At 43.1% G+C, this 15078-nt stretch overlaps 1 protein-coding gene across 1 annotated transcript in view; it reads right to left on the bottom strand.

The window, feature by feature from the left end:
- Nucleotides 1-15078, bottom strand: part of GABBR2 (gamma-aminobutyric acid type B receptor subunit 2) — a 1152522-nt gene that overhangs the window by 59564 nt on the left and 1077880 nt on the right. The window contains exon 17 of the mRNA XM_075314883.1: nucleotides 5477-5606. Coding sequence (XP_075170998.1) covers nucleotides 5477-5606 — 130 coding nt within the window. The remainder of the gene's footprint in view (nucleotides 1-5476; nucleotides 5607-15078) is intronic.

The raw sequence follows: 15078 nt of genomic DNA, 5'->3' as shown, positions 1-15078 counted from the left end.
GGTCTGCTCACCCACTGCATAATATTTATATATTATGATGAAATGCCAGCACTAAAAGTCTGAGACTAAAGTGGGCTTTACACGCTGCGACATCGCTAGCACCCGCCCCTATCGTTATGCCGATATGTGAAGATCGCTGCCGTAGCGAACATTATCGCTACGGCAGCGTCACACGTACTTACCTGCTCGGCTTTCTAAGGGGGCGGTTCGCTCGGCATCACAGCAATGTCACTAAGTGGCCACCCAATCAAAGTGGAGGGGCGGAGATGAGCGGGACGAACATCCCGCCCACCTTCTTCCTTCCTCATTGCTGACGTGTGGCAGGTAAGGAGAGGTTCCTCGTTCCTGCGGCGTCACATGTAGCGATGTGTGCTGCCGCAGGGACAAGGATCAACTTCGCCCAAGTGACAGCAGAGATAATTGGGAGAGGACCCCCATGTCAACGAGGAGCGATTTTGGATGTTTTTGCAACGATCCAAAATTGCTCCTAGGAGTCACACACAAGGAGATCGCTACAGCGGCCGGATGTGCGTCACAAAATCCGTGACCCCAACGAGATCACTGTAGCGATCTCGTAGCGTGTAAAGCCACCCTAAGGCCAGGATCACACATTCAGTATTTGGTCAGTATTTTACCTCAGTATTTGTAAGCCAAAAACAGGAGTGGGTGTAAAATGCAGAAGTGGTGCTCATGTTTCTATTCCTCTGATTGTTCCACTCCTGATTGTGGTTTACAAATACTGACCAAACATTGAATGTGTGAACATGGCCTAATGAAGACATACAAATCCTGCCATAAACAACATTGATATTTTTCCCCATTGATTCACTCTAGATAATATGTTACTATTAGTGATGAGTGAGTATTACCATGCCCTGGTGCTCGGTAACTTGTAACAAGCATTTGGATGCTCAACTGGACTTGCTTAATTTATGGAGTATAATGGAAGTTAATGGGGAACTTAAGCATTTATCTGGAAGATTTATCATGCAAAATGCTAGAGTTTCCCATTGACGTCCATTATACTCTAGGTACAATATAGTTGAGCCCGTTCGAGTGTCCAAATGCTCGTTACGAGTACAAAGCACCCAAGCATGGTAGTTTTCATTCGTTACTAGTGACGATTACTGAGCACCCGAGCATGGTAGTGCTCGCTCATCACTAGTTACAAGTACCGAGCACCGAAGCATGGAAGTGTTTGCTCATCACTAGCTACTATTACCGAGCACCCAAGCATGGAACTGTTTGCTCATCACTAATTCCGGGTACCGAGCACCCTAGCATGGTTGTGCTTGCTCATCACTATTTACGAGAACCGAGCCCCCTAGCATGGTAGTGATCGCTATTCACTAGTTACAAGTACCGAGCACCCAAGCATGGAAGTGTTTGCTCATCACTAGTTACGAGTACCGAGCACCCAAGCATGGAAGTGTTTGCTCATCACTAGTTCCGAGTACCGAGCACCCTAGCATGGTAGTGCCCGCTCATCACTATTTACGAGAACCGAGCACCCTAGCATGGTAGTGCTCGCTCATCACTAGTTACGAGTACTGAGCACCTGAGCATGGTAGTTCCCGCTCATCACTAGTGATGAGTACCAAGTACCCTAGTATGATAGTGCCCGCTTATCACTAATTACAAGTACCGAGCACCCTAGCATGGTAGTGCTCGCTATTCACTAGTTACAAGTACCGAGCACCCAAGCATGGAATTGTTTGCTCATCACTAGTTTCGAGTATCGAGCATCTGAGCATGGTAGTGCAAGCTCATCACTAGTTCCGAGTACCGAGCACCCTAACATGGTAGTTCTCGCTCATCACTAGTTACAAGTATCAAGCACCTGAGCATGGTAGTGCTCGCTCATCACTAGTTATTAGTACTGAGCACCCGAGCATGGTAGTGCTCTCACATCACTAGTTACAAGTACCGAGCACCCAAGCATGGCAGTGTTCGCTCATCACTAGTTACAAGTATCGAGCACCTGAGCATGGTAGTGCTCGCTCATCACTAGTTTTGAGTACTTAGCACCCGAGCATGGTAGTGCTCGCTCATCACTAGTTACAAGTACCGAGCACCCTAGCATGGTAGTGCTCACTATTCACTAGTTACAAGTACCGAGCACCTGAGCATGGTAGTGCTCGCTCATCACTAGTTACAAGTATCGAGCACCTGAGCATGGTAGTGCTCGCTCATTACTAGTTACAAGTACCGAGCACCCTAGCATGGTAGTGCTCACTATTCACTAGTTACAAGTACCGATCACCCAAGCATGGTAGTGTTCGCTCATCACTAGTTCAGAGTACCGAGCACCTGAGCTTGGTAGTGCTCTCCCTTCACTAGTTCCGAGTACCGAGAACCCTAGCATGGTAGTTCTTGCTCATGACTAGTTATGAGTACCGTGCACCTGAGCATGGTAGTGCTCCTTCATCACTAGTTCCGAGTACCGAGCACCGTAGCATGGTAGTGCTCGCTCATCACTAGTTATGAGTACTGTGCATCTGAGCATGGTAGTGCCTGCTCATCACTAGTTACGAGTACCCTAGCATGATAGTGCCCGCTCATCACTAGTTACGAGTACTGAGCACCCTAGCATGATAGTGCCCGCTCATCACTAGTTACGAGTACCGAGCACCCTAGTATGGTAGTGCCCGCTCATCACTAGTTACGAGTACCGAGCACCCTAGCATGGTAGAGATCGCTATTCACTAGTTACAAGTACCGAGCACCCAAGCATGGAAGTGCTCGCTAATCACTAGTTACGAGTACTGAGCACCTGAGCATAGTAATGCTCGCTCATCACTAGTTACAAGTACCGAGCACCTGAGCATGGTAGTGCCCGCTCATCACTAGTGACGAGTACCAAGCACCCTAGCATGGTAGTGCCCGCTTATCACTAATTACGAGTACTGAGTACCCTAGCATGGTAGTGCTCGCTATTAACTAGTTACAAGTTCCGAGCACCCAAGCATGGAATTGTTTGCTTATCACTAGTTTTGAGTATCGAGCATCTGAGCATGGTAGTGCAAGCTCATCACTAGTTCCGAGTACCGAGCACCCTAGCATGGTAGTTCTCGCTCATCACTAGTTATGAATACCGTGCACCTGAGCATGGTAATGTTCGCTCATCACTAGTTACGAGTACCGAGCACCTGAGCATGGTAGTGCTCGCACATCACTAATTATTACCATTATCATCAGAATCTGTTGCATACAGTAACCACATATCTAAAGGGTAACATAGACAGTAGAACTAAAGCACACTCTTTGGTTGTTCTGTTCTCCGATTCCTCTTACAAGAAACGTTGTGATAGTTCTTCTTTGTAAGACATAGCTTCATATACTTATACAGCTGCAGACATCTGACAGATGAGAGCACTCTCCCTTATTCTCCATTATAGCAAAGAGCAAAACCAAACATAAGGGCCTGCTTTCATCTCTAATTCCATTTCACATGCCAATGTTCATATGAGATAGTGGAATTAGATTCATGGTTGTAGACATTTACATGTACTTGTTCCACAATCTCCACTAGGTGGAGATGGATACCAGAGAAATAATATTGTGAAACTATCACAATGATCTAATATATAAAAAAATAACAAATGATAAAATTGTTTCTTCAAAATTGTATTTGTATTTTCTTTTAAATAAACATTGAGGCTGTTTTGCATTGAAGCATGTTTTGTTGGTATTAATTGTAATTGTTCAAGTGATGGAGCAGTGTTTGTGTTTTTTATGCTTATTAAATTGCAACCTGTTATTAGATTCATGAAGCTCGAAACCTGAATTAGTAAGTACCTGAGCAATTGCACAATGTTTTACTCTGAAATGTTCCTGTATACTGAGTAAGATGCTTTGAAAAAACCATTCAGGATAGATCTGACTAGGATAATGAAGTCCCCAGTCACCTTCTCCCGGCCCAACTCCAGTTGATCAACAGTTCTCTCCATATGGAAACATGTGGGAAAGACCTGTCAATCAACTGGATAGAGAAGAAGCTGCTGAAGACTAGTCAGGATTCTCCCTATAGTTCTCGGCCAGTTTTTAAAAAAAGTTGCAAAATTTGTTATTAAAAAATTTGCAAATGTACTCCAGTCCTCTCTGCAGTGATTTAATGTATTCTTGATACTTTGATACCATTTTGCAAAACAGTAAAAAGTCGTAAATAAAGTTAAAAATAAAAAACATTTTTTACTTTGCGCAATATTCATTAGCCACCTGCGCCATTCTGAAGAGTTTGATGCAAAAACGCAATGAATATCACTTCAAAAAAGAAAAGTTATGGTAAAAAATTCAAATGATTAATTTGGGATTTTAGAGTTAATAGAAGTATACTGGAAAACTAACTGTGCAATTATCTTGGATGTTTAAACAAAATAAGTGCAAATCTCATTTTCATATCCCATTTGTAGCTTTCAATGAAACCATTCACTTTACCTTAAAATGTACTTAAAAATAGAGAGAAAATTCCAGTGAAAAAAATTGTAATTCAAATATTGTATTTTTGGTTTTGTTTTACTTCCTTTAATGCGCAGTAAAAATGACCTGGCAACATTATTATTTTGGTCTGCATGATCACAAATATATCAAATGAAAATACATATTTTTTAATACTTTACCGATTCCTGACCAGATGATTTTCTATTTGTGCGCTCTAATTTTTTTCCACCCCTTATTCCAAGAAGCATAACTTTTTATTTCTAATCCCTGCCTAACCGTCCCTGTATCTGGTTGCATACATAAAGAGATCTTTAGAAAAAGTATTTTTAAAGATCCTTTATGAAATGCTAATGAGTGCAGGGATTAGTCTCAAGGGCCTTAGTTCCTGCACTCATTCTGCCCTCTTAGCATGTTAGCTCACCCACAGGGACGTGCTGTCATACTATTCAATGTCCATTGCCTAGCGACATCAGCAGTGACGTGCGTACCTGTGTCTGTTGTTACCACATCAGACGCTAGGCAGTGCACATGATCAGAAGCCATGACACTTCCTATCATGCGCATTTTGAAGCCGGATGTACCCGTCCCGGCTTCACAGAGGTCTAGTGAGCATGACCGGAATTGCGATGACTTCTGATCATGTGACTTAATGAATTTAGTCTTTTATTAGCGGAGTGATCATAAATTTACTCCAGTAAAAGACTGAAGTCAAAGGTAAGACATGCTGCCACTTTTCATGAATTGGACTTTCGGTTGTAGCCATGCCTCATCATTGACTAGAGCCATAACCAAATAGAAATATGCTAATGATTTTGTAAGGTAAATAATACCTCATTATTTTACTTTGCTTTTAATCTAATGTCTCGTTTACTAATGTTTTAGCATCTTTAAGTGCATATCAATTGAAAGCAATGATTTTTTTCTAAAAGAGGATTTGGGTTTGATAAGAGTGATGTCACCGTGAGGTCTGCAATGGCTTCAGTCTTATGTGAGCATCAACTTAGAATATTAAAATAACCTTTCATGATCATTTTACCTTTGTTGTCTGTGAAGTTTCGTATACTGAGTATATCATTCAGATCTTGGTAGTGGTTCTGTTTGATGTAAGTTGTTTTCTCTGGAGTATCTTGAAGTTGCATTGTCACCTCCTCAAGATCTTTGTCCAGCTGTAAATAGAGAAATAAAAAAAAGAAAGATTTTGTAAATATGCTTAATCATAAAATACACTTAAAAAGTTGAGATATAATAAAGGTAAGGATAAAGTAACATAAATAAACCACCGGTAACTTGTACAAGAAAATTGTATATTGGTCCCGTTTTGGCTCAGTATCTGTACATTTGAGGTAAATCGGAAGTTTTTAACGGCATATTATATGAATTGTGTTATGAGTTTATACCCGCTGGTAACAAAATGTCTCGTAATGAATGGAAAACGCTATGGCATAATAGAAAAGTACTAACTACAATAAAAAAAAAATTTGAAATACTAAAGGTTTAGAAGAATCATTTAACAAAGATCTCAATAGGAAATGTAAAAATTAAATTTAGTTAGAAAAGTTATCCATAAAAAAAGAATTGTTGCTGACATCAAATAAAGCGTCCACGCCCCCTGACGAAGGCTGCATAGCCGAAACGGCCGTCGGGAAGGACGCAGACAACACCTCTCTCTGAACACCTCCCTCTGACCACCATTGCCTTCCAGGTAAAAATGTGCCACCTGTCTATTCTTACTTATACAAGCCTTGGTGCTTAGTCCCCTGAGTCTTTTGGATACAGTTAGGTCCAGAAATATTTGGACAGTGACACAATTTTCGCGAGTTGGGCTCTGCATGCCACCACATTGGATTTGAAATGAAACCTCTACAACAGAATTCAAGTGCAGATTGTAACATTTAATTTGAAGGTTTGAACAAAAATATCTGATAGAAATTGTAGGAATTGTACACATTTCTTTACAAACACTCCACACTTTAGGAGGTCAAAAGTAATTGGACAAATAAACAAACCCAAACAAAATATTTTCATTTTCAATATTTTGTTGCGAATCCTTTGGAGGCAATCACTGCCTTAAGTCTGGAACCCATGGACATCACCAAACGCTGGGTTTCCTCCTTCTTAATGCTTTGCCAGGCCTTTACAGCCGCAGCCTTCAGGTCTTGCTTGTTTGTGGGTCTTTCCGTCTTAAGTCTGGATTTGAGCAAGTGAAATGCATGCTCAATTGGGTTAAGATCTGGTGATTGACTTGGCCATTGCAGAATGTTCCACTTTTTTGCACTCATGAACTCCTGGGTAGCTTTGGCTGTATGCTTGGGGTCATTGTCCATCTGTACTATGAAGCGCCGTCCGATCAACTTTGCGGCATTTGGCTGAATCTGGGCTGAAAGTATATCCCGGTACACTTCAGAATTCATCCGGCTACTCTTGTCTGCTGTTATGTCATCAATAAACACAAGTGACCCAGTGCCATTGAAAGCCATGCATGCCCATGCCATCACGTTGCCTCCACCATGTTTTACAGAGGATGTGGTGTGCCTTGGATCATGTGCCGTTCCCTTTCTTCTCCAAACTTTTTTCTTCCCATCATTCTGGTACAGGTTGATCTTTGTCTCATCTGTCCATAGAATACTTTTCCAGAACTGAGCTGGCTTCATGAGGTGTTTTTCAGCAAATTTAACTCTGGCCTGTCTATTTTTGGAATTGATGAATGGTTTGCATCTAGATGTGAACCCTTTGTATTTACTTTCATGGAGTCTTCTCTTTACTGTTCACTTAGAGACAGATACACCTACTTCACTGAGAGTGTTCTGGACTTCAGTTGATGTTGTGAACGGGTTCTTCTTCACCAAAGAAAGTATGCGGCGATCATCCACCACTGTTGTCATCTGTGGACGCCCAGGCCTTTTTGAGTTCCCAAGCTCACCAGTCAATTCCTTTTTTCTCATAATGTACCCGACTGTTGATTTTGCTACTCCAAGCATGTCTGCTATCTCTCTGATGGATTTTTTCTTTTTTTTCACCCTCAGGATGTTCTGCTTCACCTCAATTGAGAGTTCCTTAGACCGCATGTTGTCTGGTCACAGCAACAGCTTCCAAATGCAAAACCACACACCTGTAATCAACCCCAGACCTTTTAATTACTTCATTGATTACAGGTTAATGAGGGAGACGCCTTCAGAGTTAATTGCAGCCCTTAGAGTCCCTTGTCCAATTACTTTTGGTCCCTTGTAAAAGAGGAGGCTATGCATTACAGAGCTATGATTCCTAAACCCTTTCTCTGATTTGGATGTGAAAACTCTCATATTGCAGCTGGGAGTGTGCACTTTCAGCCCATATTATATATATAATTGTATTTCTGAACATGTTTTTGTAAACAGCTAAAATAACAAAACTTGTGTCACTGTCCAAATATTTCTGGACCTAACTGTATGTCACTGCTACTATTATTGTCCTAATATTGTTTCAATTTGATTATAGGACTCTAATAGATGGGAATTTAAGCAAATTTTTCCTCCCCATTAATTAGTATCAGGCAGTCAGATGGATGCGTATTGTAGGAAATTTTTCCTCTCCATTAGATTGTGATATGGCCCTGCCTGGTGGTTAATGGTGGTTTTGGTTCTATCATATGTGTATTTTTGTGTAATTTACATGCAATATATGAAATAGTTGATGGTATATGATTACATTACATTATGGATAGACCAAAACATCAGTTTATAAAGAACCAGTGATAATTGTGTATATATAATCTGTTCAGTGAATGGTGTCTGCGCCCCCACTTGTTTCGTGCCGCCCCGCACCTACCCCTGTGTTAATAAAGATTTCACCTTTTGCACCTTGGATTTCTGGTCGTGCTTTTCTCTTTGATCCATAACTATTACGACTTATCCTCAGTCCCCATCCAGTTCCCTATACATAACATGGTGCTTATTAGTCATATATGTATCTGGTAAATCATGGTGTGGCTGTGGCTCTTTTTATATACGTTAAAAATGAGCACACTATTGTTTTTCTCTTGCAATTCTCTGTGTTTGATGTGTCTTCCCATTGAAAAAATGAAAGTCAAATTAAAAATGGCGGCTTTGCAGATGGCCGCCATGGGCATCACCCTGCCTCAAATGTTCGGCCCCTCCCATGTACTAATATGCCACAAACAGTAAGGTCATATCAGCAACCACTTCCATTTTATCAGGGTGTATCCATACTTATGGCCCACCCTGTATAATAGAAATATGTTCACCACTTCTACATTTTTTACTTAAGGCTGCTTTACATGCTATGAGTTATCGTGCGTTCGCATGAGCGATCGCAACCGCCCCCATCATTTGTATGTTACGCGCAATTTGTTGCCCGTGTCGCACAAAGTCGTAAACTCCAGTCACACGCACTTACCTTCCAAACGACCTCGCTGTGGGTGACGAACATCCACTTCATGAAGGGGGAGGGACGTTCGGCGTCACAGCGACGTCACACAGTGGCCGGCCAATAGAAGCGGAGGGGCGGAGATGAGCGGGACGTAAACATCCCGCCCACCTCCTTTCTTCCACATTGCTGGCGAGACGCAGGTAAGCTGCATTTCATCGTTCCTGGGGTGTCACACGGAGTGACGTGAGCTGCCTCGGGAACGACGAAAAACCGGCGCACAGAAAGACGTTCGATTTTTTGAAAATGAGCGACGTGTCAACGAGCAACGATAAGGTGAGTATTTTTGCTCGTTCACAATCGCTCATTTGTGTTACACGCTACGATATGTCACACGATGCCAGATGTGCGTCACTAACGATGTCACCCCGACGACATATCATTAGATATATCATAGCGTGTAAAGCGGCCTTTACTCCTAGTATTAATTTACAAATACTGAAATACTGAGGTAAAAACTCACCAAATACTGAGGTAAAAAGTCAGCAAATACTCATCTTAAGGCCCCGTCACACTAAGCAACATCGCTAGCAACATCGCTGCTAACTAACAACTTTTGTGACGTAGCAGCGATGTTGCTAGCGATGTTGCTGTGTGTGACATCCAGCAACAACCTGGCCCCTGCTGTGAGGTCGTTGGTTTTTGCTGAATGTCCTGGGCCATTTTTTAGTTGTTGCTGTCCCGCCGTGCAGCACAGATCACTGTGTGTGACAGCGAGACAGCAACAACAAAATGTGCAGGCAGCAGGAGCCGGCTTCTGCGGAGGCTGGTAAGCACAGTAAACATCGGGTAACCAAGAAGCCCTGTCCTTGGTTACCCGATATTTACCTTTGTTACCAGCCACCGCCGCTCTCACTGTCAGTGCCGGCTCCTGCTCTGTGCACATGTAGCTGCCGGACAAATCGGGTTAATTAACCCGATGTGTGCTATAGCTAGGAGAGCAGGGAGCCAGCGCTAAGCAGTGTGCGCTGTTCCCTGCTCTGTGCACATTTAGCTGCAGTACACATCGGGTAATTAACCCGATGTGTGCTGTAACTAGGAGAGCAGGGATCCAGCGTTCAGTTTGCGCTGCTCCCTGCTCTCTGCACGTGTAGCTGCGTGCTCTGGTAACAAAGGTAAATATCGGGTTGGTTACCCGATATTTACCTTAGTTACCAAGCGCAGCATCTTCCACGCGGCGCTGGGGGCTGGTCACTGGTTGCTGGTGAGCTCACCAGCAACTCGTGTAGCCACGCTCCAGCGATCCCTGCTAGGTCAGGTTGCTGGTGGGATCGCTGGAGCGTCGCAGTGTGACATCTCACCAGCAACCTCCTAGCAACTTACCAGCAATCCCTATCGTTGTTGGGATCGCTGGTAAGTTGTTTAGTGTGACGGGGCCTTTAGGCATGTGCTCTTACACACATACTTTTACTGTGTTTATCTATGAGCAACTGGTATGGAGCCATATACTGTCTTTTGTGTAAGTACCATCATACGGCAAACTCCTGAGTTACCGTTACTGCTTTCTGATGACATTCAAGTGTGATTTGATTTTCACGAACTGTCAGAAAAGAGAAGAAGAGAAGAATTTTTTTTTCTCGACGTAGGAAAAAAACATTAATACTTGTAACCACAGACTAAGGCCTGCAACACACATTCGTGTTTCCGGTACGTGTTTGGTACATTTTTGCACGTACCGGAGACACGTAGACCAATGTTACTCTATGGTAGATGGCACACACACGTAAAATCACACGGAACGTGTGTCCGTGTGGTAAGTACGTGTGTGCGGTTTTCTACACGGACGACATGTCCGTTTTTGGCCGGCAGCAAGCAGGCACGGACCCGCTACAGTCTATGGGTCTGTGCATGCACGAACCGCATGCCGAGTATGTCCGTGTTCAGCACGTTTCGTCCGTGTGTGTTTTTAAACCAGCGATCTATTTTTATTTTTTTTTTTAAATAAAGTCAGTCTACTTACCTTTTTTTCTGCTGTTCTCAGTCATACTTACATTGGTGCTCTGTCTTTTTCTTCCCCCGGCTCATACTTACCAATCCCCGATCACCAGCGCGGCGAGGAACAGCTGTGCAGAGAATACGCAGCAACAATTACTTTGAAAATGCCGGCCGCTCATTAATCAATCTCGTATTCCCTGCTTTCCACGCCCACAGGCGCCTGTGATTGGTTGCAGTCAGACACGCCCCCACGCTGAGTGACAGCTGTCTCACTGCACCCAATCACAGCAGCCGGTGGGCGTGTCTATACTGTGCAGTAAAATAAATAAATAAATAATTAAAAAAAACATTTTAATACCAGCCAGATTAAGTCATACTGCTGAAGGCTGGTATTCTCAGGATGGGGAGCCCCACGTTATGGGGAGCCCCCCAGCCTAACAATATCAGTCAGCAGCTGCCCAGAATTGCCGCATACATTATATGCGACAGTTCTGGGACTCTACCCGGCTCTTCCCGATTTGCCATGGTGCGTTGGCAATTGGGGTAATAAGGAGTTAATGGCAGCCCATAGCAGCCACTAAATCCAAGATTAATCGTGTCAGGCATCTCCCCGAGATACCTTCCATGATTAATCTGTAAGTTACAGTAAATAAACACACACACCTGAAAAAATCCTTTATTTGCAATAAAAAACACTAACAAATACCCTCGTTCAGCACTTTATTAAGCCCGAAAAACCCCTCCATGTCCGGCGTAATCCACGGAGGTCCCGCGTCGCTTCCAGCTCTGCTACATGAAGGTGACAGGAGCTGCAGCAGACACCACCGCTCCTGTCAGCTCCACGAAGCTACTGAAGAGAGCCGCGCGATCTGCTCAGCTGTCACTGAGGTAACTCGTGGCCACCGCTGGATCCTCCAATTGTGTGTATACAGCAAAAAATACACATAAAATATAACCTTTAATAAGTCTCTTTAAAAAGAGGGTTCATCTTACCTCTATAAAAACAATATCTGTCACAGAAAATGCCGTGCTCTATTGCCCACTTCTATCACAGGGATCAAAGCACTCTGCCACAGAATATGTATAAAAAACAGCTGACCACCAGGCCGAAGATTAAGTACAAACTCATTCGCTGACAACACACCAGGGAACAGAATTGGCTACCCCCACTCATGTGTTGTCCATACAAATGTGCAGTAGTACTTAAAAAAGGGACCAATGCAGACTAATACCTAACCAGTTGGTCAAGTAACATATATTACATTTCTGACCAGCAAGCATCAGTGGTTCAGAATAAACATGGCAATGCTCCTAGATACCAGAATTCACCGGAACAATGTACATGTAGAAAAGATGGAACAATCTCATCAATTCTGGTGCATTCAGTTTCCACAAACATCCGACGGACAATTTCCCATCACTATAGGCGTCTCCACAGTTCCTTTCAAACTGGACCTGGGATCCCTCTAGATTAAAGGTCACTGTCCTTCCCAGATTCACAGTGACCTTTAATCTACAGGGATCCCAGGTCCAGTTTGAAAGGAACTGTGGAGACGCCTATAATGATGGGAAATTGTCCGTCGGATGTTTGTGGAAACTGAATGCACCAGAATTGGTGAGATTGTTCCATCTTTTCTACATGTACATTGTTCCGGTGAATTCTGGTATCTAGGAGCATTGCCATGTTTATTCTGAACCACTGATGCTTGCTGGTCAGAAATGTAATATATGTTACTTGACCAACTGGTTAGGTATTAGTCTGCATTGGTCCTTTTTTTAAGGACTACTGCACATTTGTATGGACAACACATGAGTGGGTGTAGCCAATTCTGTTCCCTGGTGTGTTGTCAGCGAATGAGTTTGTACTTAATCTTCGGCCTGGTGGTCAGCTGTTTTTTATACATATTCTGTGGCAGAGTGCTTTGATCCCTGTGATAGAAGTGGGCAATAGAGCATGGCATTTTCTGTGACAGATATTGTTTTTATAGAGGTAAGATGAACCCTCTTTTTAAAGAGACTTATTAAAGGTTATATTTTATGTGTATTTTTTGCTGTATACAGACTTGTTGATCTATTAATACTATACCAGTGGCTATATTAATCCTCCAATTGTGACAGCAAGTCGCCTGTGACTACATCGCTGTCAATCGTGATTGGGTGCAGTGAGACAGCTGTCACTCAGCGTGGGGGGCGTGTCTGACTGCAATCAATCACAGGCGCCTGTGGGCGTGGAAAGCAGTGGAAAGCCGCCGGAGTTTTTATAACAGCCGTGCAGCGCCACACTGAGATCGGGGAACGGTAAGTATAAGAGAGAGGCTGCTCACTTCAGTCACTCAGGGGATTAGCGGTCACCGGTGAGTCCTTCACGGGTGACCGCTAATCAGTACACGGCACACAGACAGAGCCGCGGCATGACAATGAAGTCGGGTGAAGTTCACCCGAGTTCATTCTCATTGCGCAACTCTGTCTGCTGTCAGTTGACATGTAGAAACGACATCACACACACGGACATTCCACACGGACATTCCACGTACACATACACGGGCATTTTATACGCACAAACAGACATTTTACACGCACACACGGATAGCATACGCCATAACACGGATGCCATATGTACCGGAGAAACGCCCAAAAAAAACGGAACACGGACCCGAAAAACGGACCGTGTCACACGTACGTTTTTTAAGCGAAAGTGTGTTTTCGGCCTAAATGCTGATAAAAAAAAAATTGGTCTGTTTTTCTCCTACATGGACATCTGAATGAGCCCTACGTGAGACACTGGTGCTGAGCTAAGAATTTCACTATCATCATCTGTACTCCAAACGAGTACATTCGGATATCATTTTTTTTTCTAGAATGAAGACATATCTCCCATTATAGAGATTTGCAAAGTTTCATAACTCTTCATACTGGAAAACATTATTAAACAAAACAAAATAAGTTTACTCTTAAAATAAATTATAAAGGGCAAATAAGTTGATTAGTGGTTAAAGTATGTGTCATTTGAAAAAAAAAAAATAATTGAATAGACGAAAACTAACAAAGTTGTCCTCTATGCAATTGTTTGAGTGCTTGTCTTTTAAAGGAGCCACATAAGTACTAACATGGCAGTGATAGGGGCCTTTGGCATGCTCCCAGCTGCCATAGTAACTCTTCACCCTGCAATCATATTGGGGGGGGGGGTAGAGCAATGAACTCTTGGAATCAAATGTCAGACAGGATCATGCTATTCAGGGGTGTACACACCACCTATGCAGCTGCATTGGACATCAGAGTTAGAGGGTGTCTGCCAACATTAGCCACAATTTCAGGTGAATGTACATCTGAGAATGCAAATTAAGCTGCAATGTACTGCTATGCAGAGACTCGCTGGCTTCCTGTGTTTCAATATATTCTGACAAACCATCAAAGGCTGGCAGCTGATGTCAGTGTGCCCATTATTGCTGAGGCCATTGCAGTGACATCGTTGGCCATAGTGGGCAAGCCGAAGTCGGTTGCCAGCTCCTACGCTGGCTTTTGAAGAGTACAGTATACAGCATAGGAGCAGAGATGGGCAAGAAGATTTTTTTTGTTTACTTTTAAAGTGTGTTGGAGAATACTATTATCAAAGGAAGTGGCCCATCATAGGGGGCATTATCCTAGGAACGAGCCCAGAATGGGTCAGGGGGTGTTACATTAGTAAAAGGCCAAGGATTGGGGGCATAATCTGAGGAAGGGGACCTGTCACACACGCACAGTTAGTAGTCACTTGGCAGCTCCACAATGGCTACAATGAACAGGCTTGATGCAAGCTACTCCATTTACTCCACTTTTATACTATTTAGATCTCTTCATCAGGCATTTTATTTCTGTCAGCCATTAAAAGGTATCATAAATACAAGATTATTATTTTGTTTCTCACACTAAGAGCAATCAATCTTTTTTTAACTGGGTATCACAGTCCCAAACCTTTTTTTCTTTTAACCCCCTCATGACCTTTGATGTACTGGTACATCCAAGGTCATCTCCCTGCCTTTGGTGCGGGCTTGCATGCTCATCCCGCATCTTTCCCTGTACATGTCGGCTGATCTTACACCTACGGATGGATCAAAGATCCGCCCACAGCTATTAAACAGTTAAACCCTGTTAATCATATAAATACTGCTGTCAATCTCTGACAGCAGGATTTAACATGCACCGGGGAAGCATGGCATTGCCTGCTCATATTGGCGGCCCATAATGTGATTGCATCCCTAAGGAGATTAGTAAATACAATAAAAATAGAGAAAAATAAGTTTT

The sequence above is a fragment of the Anomaloglossus baeobatrachus genome, chromosome 6, assembly GCF_048569485.1.
Source record: "Anomaloglossus baeobatrachus isolate aAnoBae1 chromosome 6, aAnoBae1.hap1, whole genome shotgun sequence".
NCBI classification, from domain to species: domain Eukaryota; kingdom Metazoa; phylum Chordata; class Amphibia; order Anura; family Aromobatidae; genus Anomaloglossus; species Anomaloglossus baeobatrachus.
This window is presented reverse-complemented; position numbering and strand designations above follow the sequence as displayed.